Below are 27,370 nucleotides of genomic sequence, written 5' to 3'. Positions count from 1 at the left end.
ATCTGTATTTAAATAGACTCCCCTTTTTGGAAGGCAAGTTTGTGTCACTACCGCAGACAAATCTGTATTCTTCTGATTTCTACACATGGAAAGAAAGAGAGCTAGGGCATAGCTCACTGGTACTGCACTTGCTTAATGTGTGAGGCCCCAGGTTCGATCACCAGCACCACACACACATACACAAAGACACAACTCTGAAAGGAAAGCTGTTCTGTGTACAACCCAGAATCATCTTGGGGACCCTCACAGCGCATGGGCCACACCCTGAGCAGCTTGGGGAGCTCGGCGAGGTTGCCTGTCCCTCCCGGACACTCACCTGTCCTTCCCGGACACTCACCTGTCCTGTAGCCGGTGCTGTTGAGGTACACGGCGAAGGTGCGGCTCTCGTGCTGCGCCTGCCAGGAGGGCGAGGAGCAGTTCTCGTTGTTGGTGTAGGTGTTGTGGTTGTGGACGTATTTGCCGGTGAGGATGGAGGATCTCGAGGGGCAGCACATGGGTGTGGTCACGAAGGCATTGATGAAGTGGGCCCCGCCCTGCTCCATGATTCGTCGCGTCTTGTTCATCACCTGCATGGAGCCTGCAACAACACAGGCAGGTGAGGCGGGGCCCCTGGATCCTCACCACGAGCCCTCGGCGGGCGCGTCTGGACAGCTAGATGGGGGTAACTGGGGGGTCCTGCAGTCAGGGGACACTCCGGGTCCCCAGTTCCAGTAGACATTCCTGCCAGTGTAAGTAAAAACCTGTTTCTAAATGCTCTGAGCCTGGAACCAAACTGTTTTATAATATAAACAGCACGTCTTTTTTTGCAGGGCGTTAATATACACTGATATTTTTGGAAAGTAACCACCATGTGAACGGAGGGAAGATTACACACTGTTTTGTTTGGAACTTTCTCAAGACTCATCAGTGTCCCCTGAGATCTGGTCATGCCACCTGGGGCCGCCCCTCTCCCAGTCTTTCTCAGCCCAAATGCTCTGCACCTGGCGCACCACCTCCTTGGCCCACTCGGAACCCACTCCCACTTCCCCCCAAACCTGACCCCTGGTCAAACTGTGTCTCTGCTCGCAGACCCTAGGGGTCACCCCGGCTCCCACTCCTCTGGGTGCTCCTCCCCTGCAGCACGGGTTATTAGGACTTAATTATATACCCAGGTAGCTGTTTCCTTCATGCCTGTTCTTGCTTCCCAGCAGAGCTGGAGGCCGGTGAGGCACTTGGGAAGGAGTTGAAGGTGTGTGCAGGCAGCGGGGCCCACGAGGGCACAGCCTGAGTGCTTTGCTGACTGCTGCATGGTGGCACTGCGATAGTGTGTAACACGCAGGGGGTGATCAACAGTGTGAAGAGTGGTGCACAGAGGGGTGTTGTGTCTGGTGCCCTGTAAAGACTAAGTGCAAACACTGACATCTAGTGAAATGCTGCACAGAAATCTTTTCTCTTCTTTCTTCGGCCAGCTTGGGTTCCCCCCTTTTCCTTGCAGTTCTATGACCACGGAACCTGTCAACATGACCTTACTTGGAAAGAAGCTCTGTAGATGTCCTAAGTTGTAGATTTTGAGATGAGACTGATCTGGTTACCTGGTGGGGTCCTAAATACCAAGTGTCCACACAAACTCAGGCCGAGGCCTGTGAAGAGGGGAAGAGACTGTGTGAGGAGCCCAGGAACCCCCGATAGCTGGATGAGGCAGGGAGGACCCTCCCCTGGGGCATCAGGAGGAAGCACAGCCCTGCTGGCACATTGACTTTGGCCTCCTGGCCTCCAGAGCTGTGGGAGTAACGTTCTCTTTGAAGCCACCCATGTGCAGTGATTTTTAGGATACTGCAGGAAACCTAGGCAGGATGGACCAGCAAGTGAGGTTCTCCCCTGACAGCAGAGATCACCATCACCTAGCAACTCCCTAGCAACAGGACAACAACCAACAAGCCCACCTTAGTCTGTCCTTCAGGGCGGAGAATGGAAGGGAGATTTACAAGGCTCTTTCACCCCACCTCTGCTAGACAGGGAAGGAAACAGCCAGAGCTGCCCCGGGGGCAAACATCATCTCTCTTCATATCTCCTTGATGTGCACAACTACCCAGCAGCTTCTGACACACTCAGAGTAAGGGCCGAGTTCCTTCCTATGGCCCCACTTCCCGTCTTCCCCCGACCACATCATGCTCACCTGTTGGGGTTCGCTGCCCTCCTGTTTCCCGAGGCCCCAAGCTCATCCCTGCCCGAGGGTCTCTACACTTGCCACTGCCTCTGTCCAGTCCTCTTCCTGAGACTTGCTTCGGCTGGTAGCACTCATCATTCTCGAGAAGTCCAAGTCCCCTCCACAGTGGGCCAGCTGACCTTGTGAGTGGAGGAGCCCCACTGGCTCACTTCCACCACAGCCCCACTCGATTCTGCAATCACCTCCAGCACGAGTGCTTGCCGGCCGGACCTGGCAGGCCATCAGAGGGCTGGTGCCAGGTGTGCGGGCTCCCTGCAGAGTGGCTGGAGAAGGGCTCATGGCCCCCCTTAACCGGCAGGTGCACCTCTGCGGAACCTGAAGGACGACCCAAGGCTGGCAAGCCCCTCTGTGCTTCCCTTGTAGGCTGTGCAGGGTTGGCGCTGGCCACTCAAGGGAGCCTCACTTCCGGAAGGACCCCTGCAGTTGCCTACCAGTTACAGCTAGGCCCCAGAGAGTTCTCAGGAGCTTGTGTGGCCTTGATGTTGGGGACCTGAGGATTCCTGCCCAGTTCATGACACAAAGCCGGTTCTCTCCAGCGCATCCCATGCATGGCCTTGGCCAGGAGGCTCAGGGACCACACGGACTGCGGGTCCCGGGTGCAGCCCCTCCTGGCACAGCTCCAGCAGGCAGGAAGCTGTCTTTCTTCACTTCCTTCACTGTTGCACCCCCACCCCAGCACACTGCCTGGCACCCAGTGAGTGCTCAACATACACCTGCTGACTTCACAAACAAAAGTCTGACTTTCCCTACTGGGTTTCCATGTAGCACAGGAGCCCATGCTCGTGCGTGGCCACAGATACGCGTGTGGGTGTTAGTGTTCAGCATAGGGAATTCCTAAAAGTTGGCCTTTGCATCGAACAGATCATGTGTTCTCTGATTTGCCACACTCGCCAGCACTCCCTAGTTTCACACCTACCTTGACCACTCTCAGACCCTGCCAAGCCCCAGAGGGCTGGTGCTACAACTTCCTAATACAGCTAAGCAGTCGGGACCAGGAGGAGGGCAGTGTCACGTGTCGAACACGCTATCATTAGCTGAATGTTTATTGCTCGGTACATGAAATGTATCCCTCAGCTCTCCAGAGGTCCATTTTCTAGAAGAGCAACGGAGCTCAGGTTGTTGAGTGACTGGTTGCACTGCATGGCCGAGGGGCGGTCTCAGAATTCAGCTCGTCCCACGGAGGAGCTGGGCACTGTGTTCCACGTGGATGAGGTGGTCCAGGTTCACCATGCAGGAGCAGTGACCGTGACCCTAGGAACTGTGCAGAAGTCCCTATGCTCTCGGTTGGGCATCAGTGAGGCCCAGGAGTCCTTGGTGACCCAGAGGTGCCTTTAGCTGGGCACTCGGTCCCAGCACTAAACACCAGGGATGGTGGTAGTGTGAAAAGGATTCCCTTTTCCGTCATCTGATGAACTCCAGGGAAAGGACCAGCTGCACCCTGAGCACCAGGCAGGTGGCTGCATTTGTGTGGATGTCATTTCCTTTTTTGGTACTGGGGATAGACCTCGGGTCCTTGCACTTTTGAGGCAGGCAGTGGAACCACTGAGCTAAATCCCCGGCCCCTGGTTTCATCTCCTTCTACTTAGGGCTCCTATTTTGTCCTTTAAAGAAGTAGAAATCTTGGGCTTATTTTTTTAAAGAAAATTACACTGATTTACCAGAGCCAATACAGTCCAGGTGGCCCACTGAACGGTGATGGGGGAGGTGATGTGGCCAGAATCTGGCAGACACCACTAGCAGCAACCCAGACCTGTCCACACCAGATCGCGTCACTTGTGATCTGACACACACCTGGCAGCCAAGCCCTGGAACTCACCATCCCTTCCTGTCCTCCTGAACCCCCTCCTCAGTCTGGGTCTCTCTTTGGAAAGGACATCCGAGATCAGACCTTGTCAGCTCCTCCCTGGGCAGGCAACCCTCTCTCCCCCACCCACACTGCAGCCACCGGGCCCTCTCCTCTGTCCCGGAGCCTGCGTCCTGCTGTTTCTCCCATGGCAGTGCCTTCCCTGTAACCGTGCAGCTGGCCCTGCCCCTCCTTGTTCTTACTCACAGGCTCTCCTCCTGGTGCCACCTCCCTTGGCCACCATGTCCAAAATTTTACTCCCTCACCCTCGATCTTTCATAGCCCTTTCCTTGTTTTCTATTTTCAAGTCTGTACTCACTGTCCAACACACTTTTACTTATTCATGTATTTATCTTGTTTGATTTGTTCCTGCAGCCCTGGAATGTCAGCACTCCCAGGATTACTGACCCTGCTGGACTGTGTGAGCTGCAGTCCCTGAATAGTGCCGGGCACACAGTAGGTGCTCAATAAATATTTCTTGCATTCATGAATCCTGGGCACTCCAGGAAAAATCAACTCTTTGCCTCTGGTTCCAAGCCATGAGAGAAAAATGCACAGCTGATAGGTAGTCGCTCAGCACCCACCGTCCCTGGGCTGCAGGAGGGGCACAAGCTGGCCCCTCACCTCTCCACCAGGCCTTCTCCAGAAATGCAGGCCAGGCAGCCACCTGATGAAGCATGTTGGGGAGGTGGCACCCTGAATGCTGCACAGACAAGAGGAAGCTGTGGAGCTGTTCCTTTTTAGCCACTGAAAATCGAACCTAGGGCCTCACATGTGCTAGGGAAGCATCCTCCCATTGAGCTGCATCCCCTACCCCTTTTATTCTGAGACAAGGTCCTGCTTAATTGCCCAAGCTGGCTATTTTCCTGCCTCAGCCTCCTGAGTAGCTGGCTATTTTCCTGCCTCAGCCTCCTGAGTAGTTGAGGCGACAGGAATGCATTTATTTTATTTTATTTTGGTACTGGGGATTGAACTCGGGTCCTTGCACTTGCAAGGCAGGCGGCAGAACCACTGAGCTAAATCCCTGGCCCTATGCATCTATTTTTAATGGGCTTAAAACCCAGGTCTTGAAGCGCTTTGTCCTGCTTCCTCCCCACGTGGGAGGGGCCTCACTGCTATGCCCTGGCTGGCAGTGCCCTGTATGTGTCCACTCCGTGCGTGCATCCTGCTCTAATTAGCCAGCTGAGGAGGGCTGTGTCAGCCTGCCGTGCAAGTGCAGTTCCGCAGTGTCCTGCGTGACAGTGGCTCCTGCATACAGGCAGCTGGACGTGCCGAGCTTCACTTGGGAAACAGTGACCTGCTTTATTACAAGTGGGTAGTGCCCTGGCACTGTAAAGCCACATCTGTAAGATGGAAACATATGATCTAATCCCCCTGCCCAGCCCCAGCCCTGATGCAAACGCCAGGTCTCATGGCAGGGAGGGCCTGGCAGATGGAGCCACGAAAAAATCAAAAGGTCAATTTTCAGTATTTCAAACAAAGCCATGCCAGCCAAGCCAAACTTATTTTGTCCAACATAAATCTGGGGACATGCAGACAAAAACAGGCCTGGTTTCTTTCCATGACCAAACTTTCCCCCCAGCCCGGGCCCGGGCTGAGGTCACCCTGACACCTCTCTGTGACTCTGCCAGCCAGGGGACCCCACCTACCTCGCCCCCACCCATGGACTTAAACTCCAGGGCAGAAACCAGTCTGCCCCTCGACACTCAGCTGCCTGCCCCATTCATGATTGGTTTTGGGGCCTCCTGGTGTGGCAACTATCTTATTATTTCTTTGATACTTTTAAGTAACTTGAAAAAAAAAACCTTTCCTCTCAATCCAAGTACCTGCATGAGATTATGGATTTAACATATTTTTGGATGCACAATATAGTAAGTCTGTAAATAGTAAAATCAGTGTTGACCTGCCATGTAAGATGGTTTCCTGCCTTATCAGTTTCAGAATTAATTAATTCTAATGAATTAATTTGCTCTTTTTTTAATTGCTAGGGATGGAACCCAGGACCTCGAATGCTAGATAAGCCTTACCACTGAGCTACACCCCCGGCCCAATTTACTCTTCTATGGCAACTCACCATAAGAGTGAGTCAGAATCACCATTATCCATGGGGACTTTGCAGGTGCCAGGGACTTTCAAGATTCCAAACATAAGCCACTTCTTGCCTTTCCCAGGGACAGATAGTTCATGTCCACTTCTGAGCCCAGGCCTGGTGCTGCCGGAAGCAGGTACAGACTCTGGCCCTTCAGGACAGACTCCTGTGGCCCTCACTTGGGGGGCACAGGAGGCACTGCATTTGATCAATAGCTAATAAGATGATGGCTTCTTATGTTTCCTTAAAATTATAGGTAAATAGAGTCTGCGGTGGCAGGGCCTCCTGGGGAAGTAGTGGGAGGTACTCTGGGATAAGGGGAGAAGTAGAACTGGAGCTGTAAACTCGGGGTCTTGATGGGACTCTACCTAACCCACGTCTCTTGCCTGGATCTCTGCAGTTGACTCCTGAGTGGTCCTCTGCCTCCATTCTGTCTTCTTGCCATGGTCTCCACTTGGCAGCCGGGGGCTTCTTCTCACACAGTATAAAAGCCAAAGTCCTCCCTTTGGCCTAGAAGGCCCTGCGGGATCAGGAAACTCATCCTCCTTGATGCAGCCCCTACCCCCTCTTTCGCTCCCATCTGTTCCTCACAGCCACGCTGACTTCCTTCTTGCTCCTAGAACGCACCAAGCACACCCCTGCAGCAGAGCCTTTGCACCTGCTGCTCCCCAGCCAACTTAATCTCTCACTGCATCCAAGACTCTGTAAACAGCCCCTCTCTGAGCTCTGCTGATTAAAGTCATTCTATCCTCTCTTCTTGCTTGGCACTACTTTTCTTGACATGCGCAAGTGAACAAAGAAAAAATGTTCCTAGGAGACTCACAGAGCGCGATGGCACCTTCGGCAGTGCGAGGGGTGGATGAGAGTCCAGGGCTCTCTTTGCTTTGAAGTATTTGAAAATGTTCAAGTAGGGCAGTTTGGCTCAAGAAGAACCGACTACAAAGGGGCTAACAGTGAGGGCTCCGCTGCTTATGGCTCCCCACCTACAACTTTTATCTGGGGACAGATAACTTGGCACGGAATGTTCTAGCACGGCCTCTGGGCAAGGACCCTGGGCTCTGCGGAGATTACGGTGCCTTTGAAGCCTACAGGAGAGGTCATGATCTGAAGGCTGCAGCCAGCCCTGCTCACATAGTACGAAGTCTCAGGGCTAAAGAATGCAATTACTTGCTTATACTTTGAAAAGTAGCACATTTTTCTAGCGCTCTGTCATGACTTTGGAGGGCACTTAGCATCTTTGCATTCATGAGCTCCTTCCTCTGAAAAACATTAAAAATTATACTTCATGGGTGTCTTGGTATAAAATGAATATATTAACATCCTGTATCAAAACATTTCCTCCCACCTTAAAATTTCTTTTTGTACTTATTTTAAAAGGATTCCAGACATTTTCACAGATCCCTAAAACTATTATGGGTCCCCAGCACTGCTCCTGCTGGGACTACGGGGAAGAGAGCTCTGGATTTTTCATAAAAATTCTTTCTAGCTTCTTAAAAAAAAAAAAATCTGCCTGCACTGGGTGTATGTTCCCTCCTGGCATCATCAGTTGGTGCTGGGAAGCAGCCACCTCTTGAGGGGCCTGGGGCTCCCCCTGCTTACCACAAACCCTGACACCCCATGAGCTGCGAGCTTCATGCTGGGTGCCTGTCATTCCTTGACCACGGGTCCTGCTGCTTCTCTGCCTACAGAGTTGAGGAGGAGGCAGAAGGCATCTTGAGTCCACTGCTCTACTAAAATGGAGCAAAGAGGGCTGCACATTCCTAGGAAACTAAGAGGGCAGGATCTTGTGCCTGGCCTCCCTGGGGACTCTGCAGGCCCGTATTTGCTACCTGATAGAAGGCAGGGCCTGGGACGCAGGGGGAAGAAGGCAACGCTGCAGGTTTCTATAATGACCAGCACATGAGCCACTCCCTGAGTTTCGTGCACACACCACTGCCACCGTCTACCTGGGTCTGCTCCGGGGCTCCAAGCTGTGCTTTTCTTCTTTCCTAAGGTCGAGGAGCAGGGTGTTCAGGCCACCTGGCAGTGGCAGGTTAGGGGAAAGGAGACGTGACACTTCTGGCTCAGGCCCATCTTCTCTCTGCCTGCTCATATTTGTACATTGAGGGGATCAAATGCTGAACATGGATGTAGGTATTTCACATACATGTGCACACACGCATGCACACTTCAGCTCTAGGCTGAACCACCTGTGGACTTTGGGTACCAAAGAACACTGAATCAAGAGACTAAAGAATGAGGTGCAGGCTGCTTTCAACTACCTACTTTCCTCATGCCTCAGTTTCCCTGTTATAACAGCACACAGGTACCTAACTTTAGGTACCAGGTCGTTTAACTATGAAATTCTAGGATGGTTCTAGAACACTATGTCACCATACCCAGCAGGATGGCAAGGGCTCTAGAGGCGAGAGGCTGGAGTTTGAATTTTGATCTTTCTACTTGCTGTAGATCTTGTGTAAATGATTTAACCCCCCTGTACCTCAGTTTCCTCATCTGTGAAGTAGGGAGAAGAACAGTACCTCTTCTTTAGCTTTGTTCTGAATTTTAACTGGGAAAAATATATGTAAAGTTTTTAGTTTTATGTTTGGCATAGAGAAAGCACTTAATTCATGTTAGCTCTGAAACCGTTCAATGATTGTAGTTCCCAAATCTAGTCTAATACAGACTCCAAACATGGAGCGTTCTTGGTAGAACCCTGTTTGCCTAAAAGTATTTAAAAATTTGAATTGCTAACTTTTTTCTTTAATCAGATTTCACATCAATTCACCTTTCTTGCTTTGCTTAAAAAATAATGAGAACTGTGTTGTGGATGGGCCCCTAGGTGGGTAGGCCTGAGCGCTGAGGCCCTCGTGAGAAGGGCCAAACCATGCCCACCTCCCCCTATGCAGAACCGGCCTGGCTGATGCAGCGGGCCAAGGTGGAAGGGGACACAGTGCCCATGGTTCTGCAACCCCTGGGTGATTCTTCTCCAGCTCAATCATGCTGGGAAGGGACCGCTCCACCATGGCAGACAGCATGGGTGCAGCAGGGGGAGGGGGGCAGCAGGCTTGGGTCCAGGCCCAAGACAGCCTTCACTGGGCGGGTGCAAAGGGCCTGGGCTCTGCCCAAGGCGGGGAAGCACCTGTGACTTGTACCATCTTGGGGGTGCTGGGGTGGCTCGCTGGGCTGGAGCTCACTGGGCGGCCCCTCAAATGCCCCTGGACGTCCACAATGCAGTGGGATCTGTGTGGGCCTCCTGCTCCCAGTGACACCTGCTTAACAGTCACTGTAGGGGACGTGACTGTCCCAGAACAGCTCCGTCTCCATCAGGGACCAACAGCAGCCATCAGAGGCCACACCTGGGCAGAGGGGACCTGTGGTTAATCCCATCCTCGCTGCTGCTGGTGACAGTGACTGCCGAGCCTGTTAGGGTCCAGAATCACCACGCTGCATTCTCAGATGAGGTTTCCTCCCTGTGGTGCAAAGGGAAACCGCTGCTGACTCGTGGATGATGCAGAGTGAAGTCAGATGGTATGGCTGCTTTCAGCTATGAAAACCAAGGCTCAGATTTGGCCTGCAACCCAAAACCAATTAGCACACGTGGGGAGGCAGCCTCAGAATGTCACTAATGGGCATGGTCGGAGAGAGCACTGTTTCTCCTCCACCACCTTCTGCTGGCCCTGGCTACAGACTTCTGGGAGGAAACCGATACTGTGGCTCCAGTGGAGGCCAAGGGGCCTGGGGTTGGGGACGGGGGTGGCACACGGTGACAGGTGGGACTCAGCAGCCACTGGACTCTCCCTCCCTGAGGAAACCCATCCAGAAGGACACCGCTCCTGACCCTAGTGATCATTCAACAAGGTGGGTTTTCCGGGTGTTGTCCAGCTTTCGAGGGGCCAGGCTTCCAGCCACTGGCCTACAAGGCAGCTTCACGACCATCCCGGGTCACAGCCCTGTCCCTTCTCCCATCTGGCCTTCGCAAACAGAACCACCTGCCCTGCTCTTGGGCCCTGCGAGCTTCAGAACAGAACCAGGCCCACTGGCCTCCCTCTTGGGCAATGCCTCACTTGGACCACTGCACTTGACGCTGCCCTGCCTGTTCCCACTCTTGTCCCCAGGCCGCCCCTCTCCACCAGCAGCCAGGGCGAGTGCCAAGTATCAGACCTGCTCAGGTGACTTTCCAAGTACCTTGTGTGAGATCCAGGTCCTCTTGCAGCCCTCCTGGGTCTGCGTGACTCCTGTCCTCTCTGCCCTTCACTCCCAGGTCCTGCTGCCCCCGCCAAACTCCCCTGGGCCTGTTCCTGCCACAGGGCTCTTGCACCAGCTGTCCTGCCTGTGAGGCCCCTTCCCCACTTTCCACCTGCAGGCCTCGGCAGTGACACAGATGCACTACACCACCTCTTGCTGGGCCCCTTGCTCCTCCTCTCTGGTGCGCCTGAGGCCCTAGGTCGCTCACTGATATGTTTCCCGTCTTCCTCCTCCCAGGCCTTACTTTGACTCTTCAGTGCACCTGGCTGGTGACAGGGCCTACAGCCCTCCCTCTGGCCTGCAGGATCTGCTCTGTCCCCAGGGAAGCCCCGCGCCCCTGGCTTTGGCTGGGTTTGTCCAGGGGAGGCGCCGGGAGGAGGCTGGTGGAAGCAGGAAGTGAGGTAGGCCCTGGATTCCTCATCTCCCTCCCTGTGGTGTGCGCAGGGTGGTCCTGTGCCTGGTGGGCCTCTGTCTCCGGGTTGCAGCTGCTGCTGGCTCCCGTCATGCCCTCAGACTTGAGGTGGGGTTGTCCTCACTGTCAGTGACTAGCCTTGGGGGCGCCACACTATCCCCACACCCAGCACAACATGGGTAAGCCCCCGAAATAATCCAAATTCATATGTGCCCATGCTCCTTGCTGAGATCACGTGGCTAAATAACTCCTGTTCATGTCCTATGTGCCTTGTGGGATGAGGTCCTCAAAGAGTGGCGACTTCATCTGAAGATCCATCCTTTTTGCCCTTCTGCTTCCTCTTTCCTGTTGTCTGGAACGTGCCTGTGATTGCTGGAGCTCCAGCAGCCATTCTGAAGCACAAGGTGACCTTGCAGATGAAAACTACACGGCAAATACGATAAAGCAGACAGGGAGAGAGCTTGGGTCCCTGATAACCTTGAAGTCATGGTACCAATCCTGGACTACCAAGCTCCAGATAATTTTATGTGAGCAAGAAGCAACACTCTGTCCTGTATAAACAACTGTTACTTTCTATCTTTCTTTCCAAGCTGCCAAACCTAATTCTGATATAATACTTTCCTTTCAGAAATCGAGTGATTCCGCAAGTGTTGCTGAAATGAGGTTTAAAAAAAACAACTTGCAGGAATGTGCTTGGCAAGTAGAACAGCAGGGTGGGTCGGAAGGAGGCTATCTCCCCCAGAGATAACCTGCGCACGCATGTTTTCTTCTTCAAGTGAGCGCTGGCAGCAGGAATGCTGGGAGCTGGAAGTCACCCGAGCTGGCGCTGGAATCCGGGCACGCTGTCCCGGGCCACCAGCCATCTGGCCCCTGAGGAGCGCTCAGCCTGCCTGAAGTTTGGAATCCACCCGGTGGCTATCAACTGGTCTGCAGCTCGGGGTGTGGCTTCCTTGTATTTGCAGACGGGAAGAGGAAAACGGGGCTGCCCCATACCCGGCTGGGCCCTTCTGTCCACACCCACCTCACCCACCGGCAGCTGCCCGAGCTGGGATCGCAGGCCCCTCTGGGAACTGGCGGAGGGCCTAGGACCCTCGAAAGCGCAAACAGGCACACAAGTCATGCTCCATTCCCACCCTCCTGGCGCGGGGCTCCAGGCTGGGGCTGCCCTCAGCTCTGCTCCCCTGAGGGCACCTGCACCATCGCAGGCCCTGGCTTCCCTGCCTCTGAGGGCAGAAAGGGCATCTGCTGGGGTTTCAGGCCAAACGTCGGCGTCATCTTCACTGTTCTCGCGCTCGCCGCCACCAGCGCGTCTCGCCAGCTGCACCCCACGGCTCTCCCACTGCTGAGCCACCAGCAGCCTGTGCCTGGACCTTGGGGGAGGCTCCTTTGCAGGCGTCCTTTTCAGCACAACCTCCAGCGTGCTTCCAGGGAGCAGCCAGAGGGGACACGGTGGAACCAAAGTCAGGCCACGGCCCTCCTCTGCCCAGCGTCCTCCACTGCAGGCCACCTCGCTTGAAAGCGAGTCCTCCACTGCCCTGCACAGCCCCGCGGACACCACTGCCCACTCAGGCCTCTCTCCTCCCGAGCCCTGGCTCACCCTGCTCTGCCACTCCACCCTGGCCTCTGGTGGCAAAGCTGCCTCAGGGCCCCAGGACTGCTGCGAATGCTCACAGGTCGCCTTCACAACAAGGGCACCCTGTGTAGTCACAACTCTTCCCCTCTGCACCCCTTTCCTTGCTTGATCCCCCTCCTTTGGTTTGTTCTCGCCGCTTTCCACTCTCATGTCCACTACACACTTTATATGACTTGTGTGTTAATTCTTTCACTGTCACATAAACACGGAAGCAGAGAGTTTGCCTATTTGTTGCTGCATCATCACCACAGCACACAGGAGGTTCTCCCTGAACACCTGGTGAGTAAGTTTAGTCTGGTCCACATCTGAGCATCCTGCTGCAGAGATGCCACGAGGGAGCAGCATCCCCCGGATGGCACGTCCACCAGTCACTCCACCGCCTCGTGTGCAGCTCCTGTTTTCCTGCAGGGACCCACGCTTGGCCCACTCCCAGTCCTCATGGTGCAAGCGGCGCCAGGCATGTGGAATGATCGAGGATGGCCGAGCACTGGGTTCCACCCCTCTGAACAGCTCACGGTGTTGCAGAGAACATCAGGCCGAGACTCACTTGGGGACTTTCCTTGGCATCTGGGGAGACAGCCTCTGTCCCTGCACAGGCCCGGCGATGCCAGAGTGCTGCCATATGGCGAGCTGGCCCAAGGATGGAGCCAACTTGGAGGAAAGCAGAGACCGGGGAGATTCAAACACACGTGACATCTGAAGGTGACCGTCCTGGATCCACCATGCCTGAAACTCAAAATACACTTGGACTTTCCACATGCTTGAATGAAGTCCATTTCAGTTTTCTGTTTGCTCAGTCCTGCTTGAGTTTCAAGAAATCACCTGTCATAGAGAAAATCTAGGCTGGCATAGAGGGTTGGGACTCACGGTTTTATATCTACTTTGCAACCCTGACATCCTCTGCTCCCTGGCCCACAGCACAGCAGCGGAAGAGCCAATGCAGACTCAACTGCTTGGGGCCATGCAAACCCGAGCTCACGGTCCTGGCAGTGCTGCCCGCCCCTGGCCAGCTCACCCGACCACATCGGCCAGGGGGGACTGCGGTGACCCCACCCTTCAGGGCTACGAGACACGCACGGGAAACTCACCCTTAAACATAGCAGTGTAGGGAGCAGCACTCCACAGTGCTGGCCCAGCGGCACTGAAGGAGGAAGGCTTTGGCCCTCCGAGTGAGCTCAAACTACCACACACACAGCACGCCTCAGCATCCAGGACACCCAGGAACACAGCAGGAAGACACATGGTCACCTTCAATGTGTAAGGAGCAAGCAGAGGCACAGAGAGTAACTTTCCCAGGGCCACACAGTCAGTGGCAGGACAAGGATTTGAGCCCAGCCGCGAGCTCCTCAGCACTTACCCTACATCCTCCCTGGAGTATTTATTCATACCTGAAGAGGCAAAAAGGTCCTTTTGATGTGAAATTCTCCATGATTCTCCATGGTTCATCCAGTTTGGGGGGAGGCACAGCTGAAATCTGACCATCTAAAGGAGCCTCTAAGAGGCATCTTACTCCTCCCTGGCTGGGCCCTCAGGAGAATGAGCAGCAGAGCAGCAGAGCAGCACCCGACACTCTGGGGCCTGGGGCCTGGGGCCTGGCTGTACCCTCGGCCTTGGCCACAAGCCCAGGGCCACGTGGCGCCCACGGGTGTGCGTCCCATGCAGAGCGGCTGGCCCTGCTGAGGAGGCTCCAGTCCCACTGGAGCTTTAGGAAGTGAGCCTGGTGAGAGAGCATCTCGGGAACCAGGGTGCTGCAAAGACACTTGTGCTGCCGGACCACGCCCTCCTGGTGTCGCCGCCCAGCCCGCGGCTCACCAAAGGTTGGTCTGGGTCACATTAAAGCAGCAAACCTGGCCAGGTCCCCAGGGCTCCGCCTCCCTGACCAAAGGGCATCGTGAAACAGGACCTCAGCTTCTAGGCTTCTCCTTTCTCATTGCCCAGGTTGGAAAAGCAGCCATGGGCCCGCTGGTCTCCCAGGCTGATCCAGACTCAAGGATTTCCCTGAATACGTCACAAATGTATCACCCACTTGGGCCACTCACTGACTAAGATCCCCCAGGAACAAGTTTCCCTGGGCAGGTGACACTTCCAAGCAAGTCCAGGGAGTCAGAGGCACTCAAGGAAAGGAAAAGGACCATACTTGCTCCCGCCCCCAGCCCTGCAGGAAAGAAGCAGGACTTGCCCTCTCCCTGATGCATCTTGTGCCCGGCCTCTGGTGTAGACCTAATTAGGGTGGACGGCTGCCCTCCATGCTGGGGCTGGAAGAGGCCTGGACTGTCTCAGCAGAGAAGCCTCCAGCCGGAGAACTGTCAGAGCTGCTGCACGGATGAGCAGAAAATAGCAGATGATAAATTTTTTAGGACCACCCTCTGCTTGCCAGTTGTAGCAGACTGTGAGATAATGCACCGGGCTTTTTTGGAACATGCATTATTGATCTGGGTCTGTCTAGTGGTTTATAAAAAGCCCATCACAGCCCCCTGACTACCCCTTCCTGCCCCTCACCTCCCGAGAAAGCTCAACATGCTTCAAAAGCCGGGTCTGCTGAGGGGGGAGGGCCTGGCTCTGTCCCAGAGGGGAGGACGGGCAGGCACCGATGTGTGCCAGGGAGTCACATGCCACGAAACACGAGGGCTCTAATCCCGCACTGCTTCCTGGAATTTATCTTTCCGAAACAGTCACTCACGGGTGCAAAGACTCGGAGAAAAGATATTCTCAGCAACAGGATTTGTAACAGTGGAAAACAAACAAATACATCAGCGCTCTAGAAACAGCTCAATGTGCACCCCAGGAAACTGGTTAAGAATAAAGGTAGTTAAGACTATGGGCTCTGGGTTCAATTCCCGTTGAACCGCATACTGGCTGTGCGACCTTGGACATGTAGCTTAACTTCTCCACGCCTCAGTCCTAGAGCGGTGAAACCCGGTGCAGGAGACTCTGTACTGTGAGTCAGCCGCAGTTTTGCTTTCTTGTCTTTTCCCCTCATCCTCGTCACATCCACAGCGCCGCTCCTTCTCTTTGCTTATTCTCTTGGCTTTATGAAGAGTCCCACGTGTAAACTGCAGGCAGATTCTGCCATGGGGCACAGGGGCTCCCTCCCCACCTTTGGGCTCGGGCCCCAGATCTGGGGCTCCTCTGACTCTTCTCTTTGCTCTACCTCCGATCCATCCGCCCGTTCACTTGGCAAACACACAGCCACCAGGGCCTCGTCTGTCCTGCCAGCTCTGCTGCGCCACCTGCTCTGAGCTTCCACACGCAGCCCAGTTACCGCACCGGCCTCCCGTGGGCCTCGAAGCCTCTGCTCTGCCCCCCGGCCACCTGATCTCAGTGGAAGGGCTGGAGGGGCCTGCTGGGACCTGGGTGCACTGTGGTGCTCCTCTGTGTCCGTTTCACTAAGAGCAGCACTGAAGCCCCTCAGTGTGGGCCCCGGGCTCTACACCCCCGGGCTGGCCAGCTCCTGGCCCCTCTCTCCAAGCATGGCCCGCGCTCATGTGCTGGCTCCGGAGGGTGGTCCCTGTCCACCCCCAGCACCTGGCATGCTGTGATACACGGAGCTGCCTCATGGATGAAGGGTCATCCAGGGCTTCTTAATTCCCCAGCCTCCCCATGAAACAGCTTGAGGGGCCACGCAGGGTGAGACCAAGGGTCTCTGAGGTCCAGCGGCTGCACGCAAGCACTGTCTGCAAATTCTGCCAACCCTAAACTCACGTCCTCACGGCTGCAGTCTGCAGACTCCCCATGGCTATCAAATGCACCTCGTTCTGCCTGCTGTGGGAGACAGGGATCAAATGCGTCAAATTGTCGATAAAGGCTCAGGACTCTGGTCGCTTCCTGGCTGCAAATTCCTTTCACACTGATAAGCTCCCCGAGAAAAATCTATACTTGTGATCATTAATACAAATCATTGCAAGGAGTGACTGGGTTTTATAGAAAGAACCTTTTACTGGATAGCTAAAAAAGACAGAATCAAGTTGCCATCAACCAATATTCTGTTGTCTTCTGAGAGGAGACAGAAGCAAAGGGCCCACCTCCCACCTGATCAATGATCAGTGGTCCTTACCATGACCCCCCAGTGCCTCTGAGATCTCCTTCACCCCTCCATCCAGTTTTGTGTTTTACTTTACTTCCCCAGGCTCCAGCCACACTGGCCTTCTTTGTTCTGCCTCAGGACCTTTGCACACACTACTTCCTCTCCCTATGACACTTTTCCCTGGATTTTCATACCACAGGGTAGTACTGATGCTAAGAAGGGAAATCTAATTTATAGGAGCAGGAAAATGCAGATGGCAGGGCTCATCTTTATTGTTTAGGGAATAATGACAATGAAAAAGGTCTGTACACGTTTAGTACAGATGAAAAATTTCCCCTCTATTTTCAATCCACAGTTTGCTGAACCCACACAAAGACATGGATTTGGTGCACACAGAGGCCTGGAGTATTTCTGTAGCACAGCAGTCATGCAGGGTTTCAGTGGAGAAACGCGACCCATAGAATCAGAAAATTCAAGGGGGAGAAGACACAAGATCAAGAGAAGACAGTTTTGACTGGGACAGAGCCACGGGGGAATGGGGACACGTGGAGTCTGACCCTGGGCGCAGAAGGTCTGGCTGGGAGGCCCCAATCCCGTGGGCCCCATTTCTGGGGTCTCCTCCTGGTGCCGCTGAGGACGTGGTGGGAGGAGAACCCACGGCCTTGTGGAGGAGGGGGAGGCCTAGAGGACGGGGTAGGTGGTGGCCCAGGATGGGGCTGGCTGGGCAAATCCACTGCGCATCTCTTTGAGACTTTGGGAAATTCAGAAACGGTTCTGCATCAGATGACTAGGGACCCCTTCGCCTTGAGGATCAGCTCCGAACCCCAAGTGGGAGCTGGTTTAAAAGCACCCAGGAGCAAGTTCTCATGTCTCCACGGCTGCCCTGCCTCAGGCAGAGCCCCAAGATGCCCTGCGGGTCGGGGCGCTTACCCAGCTCCACGTCCTGGTCGTCGGTCAGCACCAGGATGATGTTGGGCCGGATGTTCCTGCGGTCCCTCTGGAAGCGGCCCTTGAGGCGGTGGTGGGACAGGAATGCTGAGCCCCCGCCTAGCAGGGAGAAGACCGTTGCGGACAGCAGGCAGAGCAGCAGGCTGGGGGGCACCATCTTAGCTTTCGGCTGACCTGGTGCTCCTCTTGGAGATCTTATCCTTTCCCTTCTTCCCTCCTGACTCACAACCTAGGGGAGAAGGACAAGAATCGGGTCACGGGGGACGTCCTGCTCATTCTGCATGGGCCTTGCAGGCGGCCGGTGTGGACAGTGAGAGTTCTGCTCAGGGCCACGGCAGGTGGATGCAGGACTTGGCCCGGGGGTAGCGGCAGACTGGTTGCAAGGCCTCTGTGGCCCCTGTGAACTCTCCCCAGGGACAGCTCAAGGTGGTCAGTGACCAGCCTGGCTCTGAATGTTACCCTGCTCCATTCAATAGCAGAGAAGGAGAAGTGGTGGCTTTCAAGGGGACAGGGGCATTCTTGCCAGCTTGCTTCTGTGTGGCCTGGGGCAGTGGATGGTCACTGAGGTGTAGACCCCAGGCTGGAAGGGCCACCGGTTAGCTTTGGGCTGCACCGCCTGCCAATTCCCATCCCAGACCAGTTTCTCCTGGGCTTGGTCTCCCCACCAACAAGCCAGGAAGGAGCCTGTTTCCCCACGAATAAAAGAGGGGGCCACGGCCATTGTAAGAACTCAGTCTACTTGAAGGCATGTCAAAGCCCCTTGGCAACAGATCTCAGAGCTGGACAAATGGTGTCCTATCAGTCTTAGGCTGCAGAGGAAACAAAATGAGAAGAGAAAACGGAGGGCTAAGAGTGTGGGAGAAGAACTGTCACACTCTTCTGTGACCTCAGCCACCCCCTGGTCCCCAGGTCAGACCAGGCCACAAGTCAGGGTGGGGTAGGGGAGGCGGACAGCAGACCTTGGCCCAGCTGGTCTCTGATCTCACCCTGCGCTTGCTCTTCGGTCTGCTGTCCATCGCAGAACCTAGCCATAAAGACTGGGCTCAGGGCGCTCAGCAAGGGCTCTGGGTCCTGCAGGGGGTGGTGTCGCCTCATCCTCTCTCCTGGGGACACAAGAGCTGCTGAGGTTCTCCCCTCTCTCCACCTCCTGGGGGGCCAGCTAGAGAGACCTCTCTCCGATGAAGATCAGACCACTGAGCAGGAGACAGCTGCTCCCTCCCCAGCATGCAGTAGCTCCCTAGTGCTCCTGGCTCTCTGCCTATGGCCAGAGCTGCTGTCGGCCTCCTGGCTCCAGCTCACCTGGGCCAGGAGCCTCTGGCTCTCCTGCCCCAGGCCCAGGGTCATAATGGGTCCTCTCGGCTGCTGGCTTCTGGGTGCTGCCTCTTCCCTTGTCTCCGGAGCACCTGGTTTGCCTCACTCAGGGTCCCGTCCCAGGCCTGGATGCAGTAAGAGGCTGCCCAGGGTGGCCTGCCCCGCCCCACTCCCCCCACAGTGCCTCTCCACACCTGGGACCGACAACAGGGCAACCCTGAGCACAGGACAGCGGGCCACCCAGAGGGCAGCATCCCAGCAGCCACAGAGGGGACACATGGGCCCCTTCCCAACCTCTGTGCTTGTTACCACCTGCGGTGCAGCTGCTGCTGCTCAAGGGCCACATGCCTGGTGCCACAAGTGTTCTCTGGAATCCCTTTGAGTGACTTCAGGTGAGGAACTGAACTTTTGTGCCTCGGTCTCCTCAGCTGCAAGCTGGGTGTGAAAGATCAAAGGAGTGTGCGCAGGATGCCGAGGCAGAGCTCGCCCCGCAGCACGGGGTTGTGGTTCCTCTCCTGAAGGGTCTGCTTCAGGCCCCACGCGACCCCTGCGGCAGGCACCGTCATTCCATTCCACAGCTGAGGAAACCAAGGCTCAACCACTGTCTTCCAAGCCCCGAAAAGCTCGTGCCTGCTCCTCACCTCCCCGCTGGGCTCCCAGCTTCCACTGCTCAAGCAGTGGCCCCGCCTGCAGCCTGCAGCCGCCCTTTGCTGACTATTTGCTTAATGCACTTCTTTAAATGGTCTTATTTTAAAACAAAACTACAAACACACAGTATTGAAGAATCGAACATTCTACCCACCCAGGCATAAATGGAAATGGGCGTCCCTTCGTGTGGAGGTAATCGCATAGTGTCAAAGAAAGCTTGCCCGAGGCACCTGCTCCCTGTGCACCCCTGCCCCGCCCTGTCCCCCCCCCCCGCTCTTGGGCGCCCTCTTCAGGACAGGCCAGAGGGCGTGGAAAGGAGGCAGCACATCAACACCATCCCGGACTTGGCGGCACTGAGGGCTGATGGGAGGAACACCCGCGCCATCTCCTAGGTCTAAGAACCACCCTGATGACGGGATGCCCCCTCCCCCGTGGGATGTACGTCCACGCTCCTCCAACTTCACAGCCACAGAGACAGCATAACATGGCAAGGAGATTCCCAAGGTCTGCTCTCCACACGCCAACTGTTTCCCTCTAGAACTAAGAACAACAAATGCTTCCTGAGAGCTCGCATGGCCCAGCCACTCCCTGGAGCATTTTACAGGTGTCCACCCATTGTTTACCTGTTGATATTAAACCCATTTAACAGATGGCGAAGGCAAGGCCCAGTTAACATCACTGCCCCACGATCATGTGGCAGAGAAGGGTTCACACTCATCTGGCTAGACTTGGCCTGCTCGACAGACCCTCTGGAGGCAGATCTGGGAGCCAGTTCCTAGGAACATTGTATTGCTCTTTTCTCGTTGCTCAGACAAAATACCTGACACCCAAAATTAAAGGGGGAAAGGTTTATTTAGCTCAGTTTATAGAGGGTTCAGTCCATAATCATCTGGCTCCAAGGCAGGGTGGCACCACAGAGGGGCATCACAGAGGAGAAATAGTTCATGGTAGGCAGAAGACAGCAAAGCAAGCAAGGAAGCAACAAGGGAAAACAAGCATTCCTGTGCCTTATATGTATCCAAGCTACTGGGATTAGGGTGGTGCCAAACTGATCAGGGGTCTGATTTAGTAATTACCCACCCTTAATCCTAGCATTGTACCATGAATCAACCACACACTCTAGACCCAGCCACCTCTGAAAAAGCCCCACCTATGACTGCATGAGGCATGGGGGGACAACCAGACAGAAGCCAAAACACACACCGTGGCCTCAGTTTCTTCCTTTGCCAAATAAAGCAACAGGTGGCCAGGTGTTCTCTGAGGGTCTTTAAGGCTCTGGAGCTCTACTGTGTGGGTAAAGGGACCTGGGAGATACAGGCTGTCTGGGGAGCACTGGGCCGGTGGGGTGGGGACAGAACACTATCAGCCGGGCTTCTGGGTTCCGGGCCTGGCTCCCTCCTGGTCTTTGAGCACCCCTCCTCTTGGTCTCACTTGCCAACAGGATGCCCTTCCTTCCTTCCTTCCTTCCTTCCTTCCTTCCTTCCTTCCTGTAGATGGAGTCAGAGCCCCGAAACCAGGGCACAGGGTAACAAGAGCTAATTATTCCATCAGATCAAGTCATCAGTGGGTCGATTTTTGATGAATTCCCCCGGCTCAGACTCATCCTGGCCTCATGCCAGCCTTTCTCTGGATGCCCAAGGAATCAATTAAAAATGACACAAGGGATTCTGCATCTTTTTTTCCTTCTTGGTAAAACATTCCAAGTGGCTGTAGCGAGTCTGTGATGAATCATGTAGTGCTGCTGATTAACACCCGATCCACACCACAGATGCTGCCTGTCCCCCTGGCTCTCTGAAGGCCTGTCCAGCAGCTCTTCTTTGTCCTGTGTCTTCTCACAGGACTTGGCGAAGGGCCCCAGCCCAGCAGGACGTCTCCAGACACACCTGATGTCCCAAGAGTGTAGATAGTGCTCCTGCTTCTGCTAATCTACAGGGCAGGGGGTCTTGGGGTGATCACTGACCTCCAGTCCTGCTCACCACAGCTGTGGGGGAGTGGCTGGGAACTCACGAAGGCCTGCCAGGAAAGCCCCAGATGGGCTACTTCCTCTGAGGATCCCCAAATCTGACAGAAGGCACAGAGAGGTTGGGATCGGGCAGCTGAGGGTGTGGGAGAGGACGTGGAAGAGCAGAACAAGGCACGAGTGATAGGGGACAGTCCTGACAAGAGGAAGAAGGAGGCACAGAGTGGGCAGAGATGCCTGGGAGCCAGCACCCCACAACCGACCCAGACCCCCAGGTGGTCCAGCTTGCTTGCCCGCTGAGCTCCTCCATCTTCTTACAGATATTGCCAAGGGCCCGGAGTGTGTAAGGCAGTATAATCATGTCCACATGGTGGCAACAGCCTCCCTCTCATGAAGCAGCCAGAAGGATCCCGTTTCAACAAAAGCAAGAGCCTGTCTTCCTCTGCTAAAGGCCTTCAACAACCTGCAAACTCTCCGAGGGGCCACTAAGACCCTACACAGCCTGCCTTGGCACCCCTCTGACCTTATTCCTTTCTTCTCTCCCTCACTCACCTGGCTCCAGGCATGTGGACTCTTCATTGCCCTGTGAACATGCTGGGTGGGCCCCACCCCAGGACCTTTGCACTTGCTATTCCCTCTGCCTGGAGCCTTCATCCAGATACAGTATCTTTGTGGCCCCTTCCTTACCTCCTTCCAATCTCTGCTCAGATTCCACCTTTGCACATTGAAACTAAAGTTTCTGCCCTCTCTGGTAGCATTTACCACCTCCGGCAACTGGCTGTTTTACTTACTTCTGTGCCAAGTCTCTTCACCAGAATGTCACCTCCCTAAAGGCACAGATATTTTTCAGCTTTGTCCTTTTTTTTTTTGGTACCAGGGATCGAACTTGCGACCTTGTGCTTGTGAGGCAGGCGGCGGAACCACTGGGCTAAATCTCTGGCCCAGCTTTGTTCATTTTTGTATCCCCAACACCTAAACCAGTGCATGGGACATAGCAGGCACTCAAAATATTTACAGATGTGACAAAGAATTTTCTCCCTCCCTGCTCCTGGTAAGGCCTCTCATTGTGTTGAGGCGCTTCCCCCTTGCCTAGCTCGACTGTGGGGTGGACCATGTGGCCCAAGTGGAGCCAATCAGCACATCCCATCTCTCTAGCTCGTGACTGGCCCAGACACAGACACGTGACCCAGGTCTGGCCAATGAGGGGGCATCCCAGAGACTGTAGGAAAGTTACTATGGGTGCTAGGAGTGGGTGAATCTCATGCTGATGGCAACTGCCAACTGGATACCCAAGAGAGGATGCTGGTGACATGGGACAGAGCCACTGCACATGCTGAAGGCAGAGTTAGGAGGGATGGAGAGGCTGGGCACTTCCACGGCACCTCCCTGGCAGGTTGCTGGGCACTAACCACCACAACTCCCTCTCCAGATCCCTGCAAACACTCTGCCATAGCCCAACCAGGGATCGGTATCACTCATTTTCTTATACTCTGCTCATGCCGTTGCTGGAGAGTACCATCTGCTTCCTGCAGGGCCCCAGGCTGAAAAGACACAGAACCAGCGTGGCTGAGCCTGTGCTGACATTCTGACCCCAGGCCCACTCTCTACAAGAAGAAAGGGGGACAGCTGGCCTGCAGGCAGTCAGAGAGGGCTACCTAGAAAGTATTTACAGCACCAGGGTTGAGAAGCCTCATAGGAGCCAAGCGCTGAGAGCCCACAGAGCATAGAGAAACCCTGAAGGAGAGGGTAGAGGACAGGGTGCTCCAGGCAGGGAAAGAAGCTGAGCCAAGAGCAGGCAGAGGGGATGGGAGAGGCCGAGTGGGAAGGGTGGGAAGTTTCCAGGTGCACATGCGCATGCACACACGCCCCGTTAAACCTTCCACCCCCTGGCATCCCACTTTTTCCTGGCTGCAGGCTTTCTCCAGCCCTCTCCTCTCTAGGGCTGTCAGACAGGACAGGGGCATGTGCCACCCTTCCGCGGAGCAGGTTACCCATCAGGGGGTCTCTGTGCGAGATTACAGAATTCCAACTGGAGGCAGAGGACCAAGCCAGCTCTCAAGAGCAGCCCCAGGAACAAGACAAGGCACCTTCAGAGGGAGGAGGAGGTAAAGGTCAGACAGGCCTCAGGATCTGGTCTAGAAACTGGGCATAAAGAGAAGAGTACACAGCAGGCCAAAATTTAGGGCTTAGCAACCCAGTTGTCAGTGCAACTATGCATGCAAACAGGACACTGCAGGGTCCCCTGTGCCAGGCACAGTTCTTGGCACTGTGGATAAAACAGCAGGAAAAGGCCCTGCCCTCATGAAGCTGACAGTGCATGTGGTCTACACAGCAAAAGCTGCAGGTGAAAGATTCCAGGGAAGCTGAGGGGTGAGAACCAGAGAGGAAAGAATGGCGAACAGTTGGGATGGGGTCATAGGACACAGCCAGAGTTCAGTGCAAGTTTGGAAATGATATATATTCTAAGTCTCCAGAAGCTGAGCATCAAAATGTTCTGCATGTCTGGTAAGTAGATGGTCAAGAGGTCATTCAGAACGTATACACTCAAAATATCTGCGCACTGACTAGATGCCTGGTACAGATTCATCATCAGTGAAAACACCAGACAAAAACCTCTGCTCTTGCAGCTAAAAGAGTGGACATAGGCAAGTGGACAGACCAATACGTACTTGAGGGAAATGCAGTGGGGAACAGCAGCAGGGCTGGGCTGGGATCTGCGCCAGACCACCTGGGTTTGATTCTCAGCTCTAACACTTAGATGTTTGGCAGGTGACTTAGCTTCTTATGGCCTCAGTGACCTCAACTATAAAGTGGGGACAACAATAGCATTCATTGTGTACAGTTGTGAGGATGAAACAGCTCACTGCTTGGGAAACCTTCTGAACAAATCAGAATACAGTAAGTGGCCCGTCAGTATTGGGTTGTTATTTACTGGCTTTGAACCACTCAGCATTCTCTCACTTTACTTTCCAAAACAGTTGCTAGTTTTCCTTTAGGGATCCTCTTCACCCCATCCTTGGACCAGGATTTAAATCAGGCCCCAGTTCACTCGACCATGTGACCAGCCCGGAACCAATTAGAGCCTCCCATCTCCCCTGCCTCCGTGATTGGCCAGGGTAATCCAGGTGCTATGTCCTGACTGGTTAGGAAGAGGAACTGCTTTTTCTAACTGGCTGACTGTCTCATTCCAGTGTGATGTGGAGACCCTGGCGCCATCTTGCCTTATGTGGAGTGAGGAGGAAGTAAACACAAAAAAGGGTGGCGCTGTGAACTGGAAGGCACTTGGGTCCTGACAACATTTGAGACATGGACCCAGTTCACCCCAGGAGAAAAATCTGCCTCTGGGTTCTTTCACGCTCAATGACTTCCTCTTTCTCCTTCAGACAGTGCGAGCTATTGTCTTTCTAGGTCAGCTTCCTCATTCTTTGACTCTTTAGGGACACAAGTCAAATTCCCTTTTTTCCTCTTAGCTCATTCCCAATTGCTTTTCTGTCACTTACAACCAAATGACCTCATAAGGAAGAGCTGTAGGAGGCAGAGTGTTGACACAGGTGGCTTCCAAGTCAGCTCTGGGCTGGTGGGACCAGTGGGATGGAAGTGCAGCGTTGGGGACAAGAGCAGCGCCTTCAGTGGTCTCCTTGCTATGGGAGAACTTTCCTTATCTTTATCTGTCAATTGATAGAAGGTGGTGTGGCAGAGTGGAAGGAAGCTGGGAGTCATGAATTCAGGTCCTGACTCAGCCACTCTGTGGAGGTGTCGGGTGACAGGGCATTTCCTGCCCTGGCCCAGCTCTGCCCTTTTCACAGCACTTCATGTCCTTGCTCCCTTCACATAGGCCACAGGGCAGGGGCTGCCTCTTTCTTGTTTATTCTCATAACCCCAGCCCCTGACACAGCCTAGCTGCTAATTCTTCCAGCCAGTCGACAGATGTTTCCTGAGCACCTATGATGAATAGAAACTGTTCTAAATGCTGGGATCGGGAAGTGAACAATCATGGATCAGATGCCAAAATAAATCCTATGGCATATAAGGCAGCGAGTCTTAAGGGGTATGGCAGGGCAGGGAGGGTGGAAGTGCTGGGTGCATGTGTGTGTTACTTAACAGTCATCAGAGAAGGGCTCCTGGACAGACGGGGAGAAGACATTTGCACAGAGCTCTGAGGGAAGGGAAGGGAAGGGAGGGCAAGGCAAGGCTTCGTGGATATTTAGGGGAACAGCATTCTAGCCCCCGGCAAGAGCAAAGGCAAATGTTCTGAGGTAGGAACATGCCTGGGTGTCTGAGGGACATAAAGTGAGCAACTGTGGCTGGATGGGGTGGGATGAGGCCGGCCTGGGAGCCTGGGAGGTTCTAGCCTGGGGTGGTGGGAGCTGGTGTAGGTTTTAACAGGGTCCTTCTGCTGGGTGCAGGGACAGGATGATGCTGAGGGTGGGAGAAGTGAAAGGGCAAAAGGGGACAGAGTCTGGATACTGTGTGGTGAATAAAAGAAGGAATGTTTGAATGGCAGGGACACTGGCATTTGCCAAATGCGCTAATGACTGATCCTATACGTGACTAACTCCCAAACTGGAATAAAATCTCCTTTTATCCCCAGAGACTCGTGATCAGGAATTCAGACAGGACACAGCAGAATGGTCGGTCTCTGCTTTCTAACACCTATGGACGTGGCCAACAGGTCTCAGGAGCTGGGACCGGGGCAGCTGGTGCCCAGTGACCTGTGTGTGACTTCTCAGCACCTTGGGCCTGGGCTTCCTCTCGGCAGGGTGGCCTCAAGGCTACCTCTGACTTCCTGAGTGGTGGCCGAGGGCTCCAAAAGCCGGTGTGCAGGAGCTGCTGGTCTCCTCTGCTGTCCCTCAGGTCCCTTGCTGTGGGCCACTCAGCCAGACAGATCCAAGTGGGGACAAAGACTCCCTCTCCACAGGGATTGCCCTGGTCACACGCCAGATGAGCCTGCAGGTCTGTAACCACCCCGGAAAACAGCTCTCTGGCCCTCAGGAAGGGAGATGGGAGTCGGATCCTGCCCAGGAGCTGGGGCCATGCCTGCTCCAGAGCCTCCGAGCCTCAGCAATTGAGGGCGACCCAAACCCACCTTCTCATGTGACTCAAAGAGTTAAAGTAATGACGTCAGGGTCCAGAGGGCTCTCAGGAGGCCAAAGGGCAAGAAGGGCCAGTCCTGGGAGTGAGGTACCCCGACAGCTGCTCCTCTACTTCTGAGAACGCATTTTCCTAGTTATGTGAGAGAAAAGGGAAATATCTTAATTGAAATTTTTAAAAAATTCACTTCTTCCCACTTTTGTTTAAATTCCTCCTCCTTGCTTGTAGTGCAAAGGAAGCCACTTAACAAGCCCAGAAAGCCACCCAGAAGTGTGAGATGTGATTTGGGGAAGGGGCCCTATTCCCCCTGCCCTTCTCAGCTGCGATGCCGGAAGAGACTAAACGTAGGCTTTGGGCCAGCTGCCCTCCAAGCTCAGGGCCACTGTCACCATGGCACTGTCCAGGAGTCCCAGTGAGGGCCGAGGCACTAAGACTGGCTGTGGGGGTGCTGGTCCGGGGTTCCAGGGCCAGGCTGGGAGGGTGTGAACCTCGCCTGGCTGGCAGGAGGCTGCAGATGTCTCCTTACCCACCAGCCGAGGCCAAAGACCACACAGCTTTTCTTCAGGGCTCAGAATCAAAGGTGGCTTTTGTAGGCAGCTCCCAGAAGGCTTTTGGAGATGGCAGCTTCCAGAACAGGTGCTTGTGACATCCAGCAAATGGCCTCTTCTGCAAGGGGTGACAGGTGACACACCCCGTGCACTCCAGACATGGGGTCCTGGCATCCTGCTCTCTGCCTGCATGCTTGCTGGCACTAGGCCCAACCCTGTTTCCCCTTCTGAGTGGAGTCCACTGGTTGGGAAGGAAGTCTTTTCCCTCCTACAGGAAGGAGCATCACCTGCCCCTGGCCAGGGTCTCTCAGCTTCCTGCTGCTCACACTGTACCCAAGAGACGCAAACCAGCACCCCCTCCCCCCAGGTGTGACAACCTCTCTAGATGCTGCCAAATGTCCCCAAGAGGACAAAGAGTCTTCAACAGGAC

General features: G+C 54.6%; 1 protein-coding gene across 17 annotated transcripts in view; it reads right to left on the bottom strand.

The window, feature by feature from the left end:
- Sulf2 (sulfatase 2) overlaps positions 1 to 27,370 on the bottom strand; it is a 98,453-nt gene that overhangs the window by 58,037 nt on the left and 13,046 nt on the right. For 14 of the 17 annotated variants that reach the window (XR_015446073.1, XR_015446074.1, XM_004858086.4 and 11 more), the window contains exons 2-3: positions 17,365 to 17,611; positions 338 to 577 (exon numbers count right to left, since the gene is read on the bottom strand). Coding sequence is in view for 15 of the 17 variants with exons in the window: in XM_004858086.4 (XP_004858143.2) it covers positions 338 to 577; positions 17,365 to 17,611 (487 nt within the window). In the remaining 2 variants the exon portion in view is untranslated. Of the gene's footprint in view, positions 1 to 337; positions 578 to 2,155; positions 2,353 to 6,524; positions 7,493 to 13,798; positions 14,119 to 17,364; positions 17,612 to 27,370 lie in introns of those variants that run through there. The other 3 variants (XM_087197769.1, XM_021239059.2, XM_021239058.2) reach the window with 3 other exon arrangements.

Source organism: Heterocephalus glaber, unplaced genomic scaffold (genome assembly GCF_053883595.1).
Source record: "Heterocephalus glaber isolate CG9 unplaced genomic scaffold, H.glaber_assembly_v1.0 deba00001673, whole genome shotgun sequence".
NCBI classification, from domain to species: domain Eukaryota; kingdom Metazoa; phylum Chordata; class Mammalia; order Rodentia; family Bathyergidae; genus Heterocephalus; species Heterocephalus glaber.
This window is presented reverse-complemented; position numbering and strand designations above follow the sequence as displayed.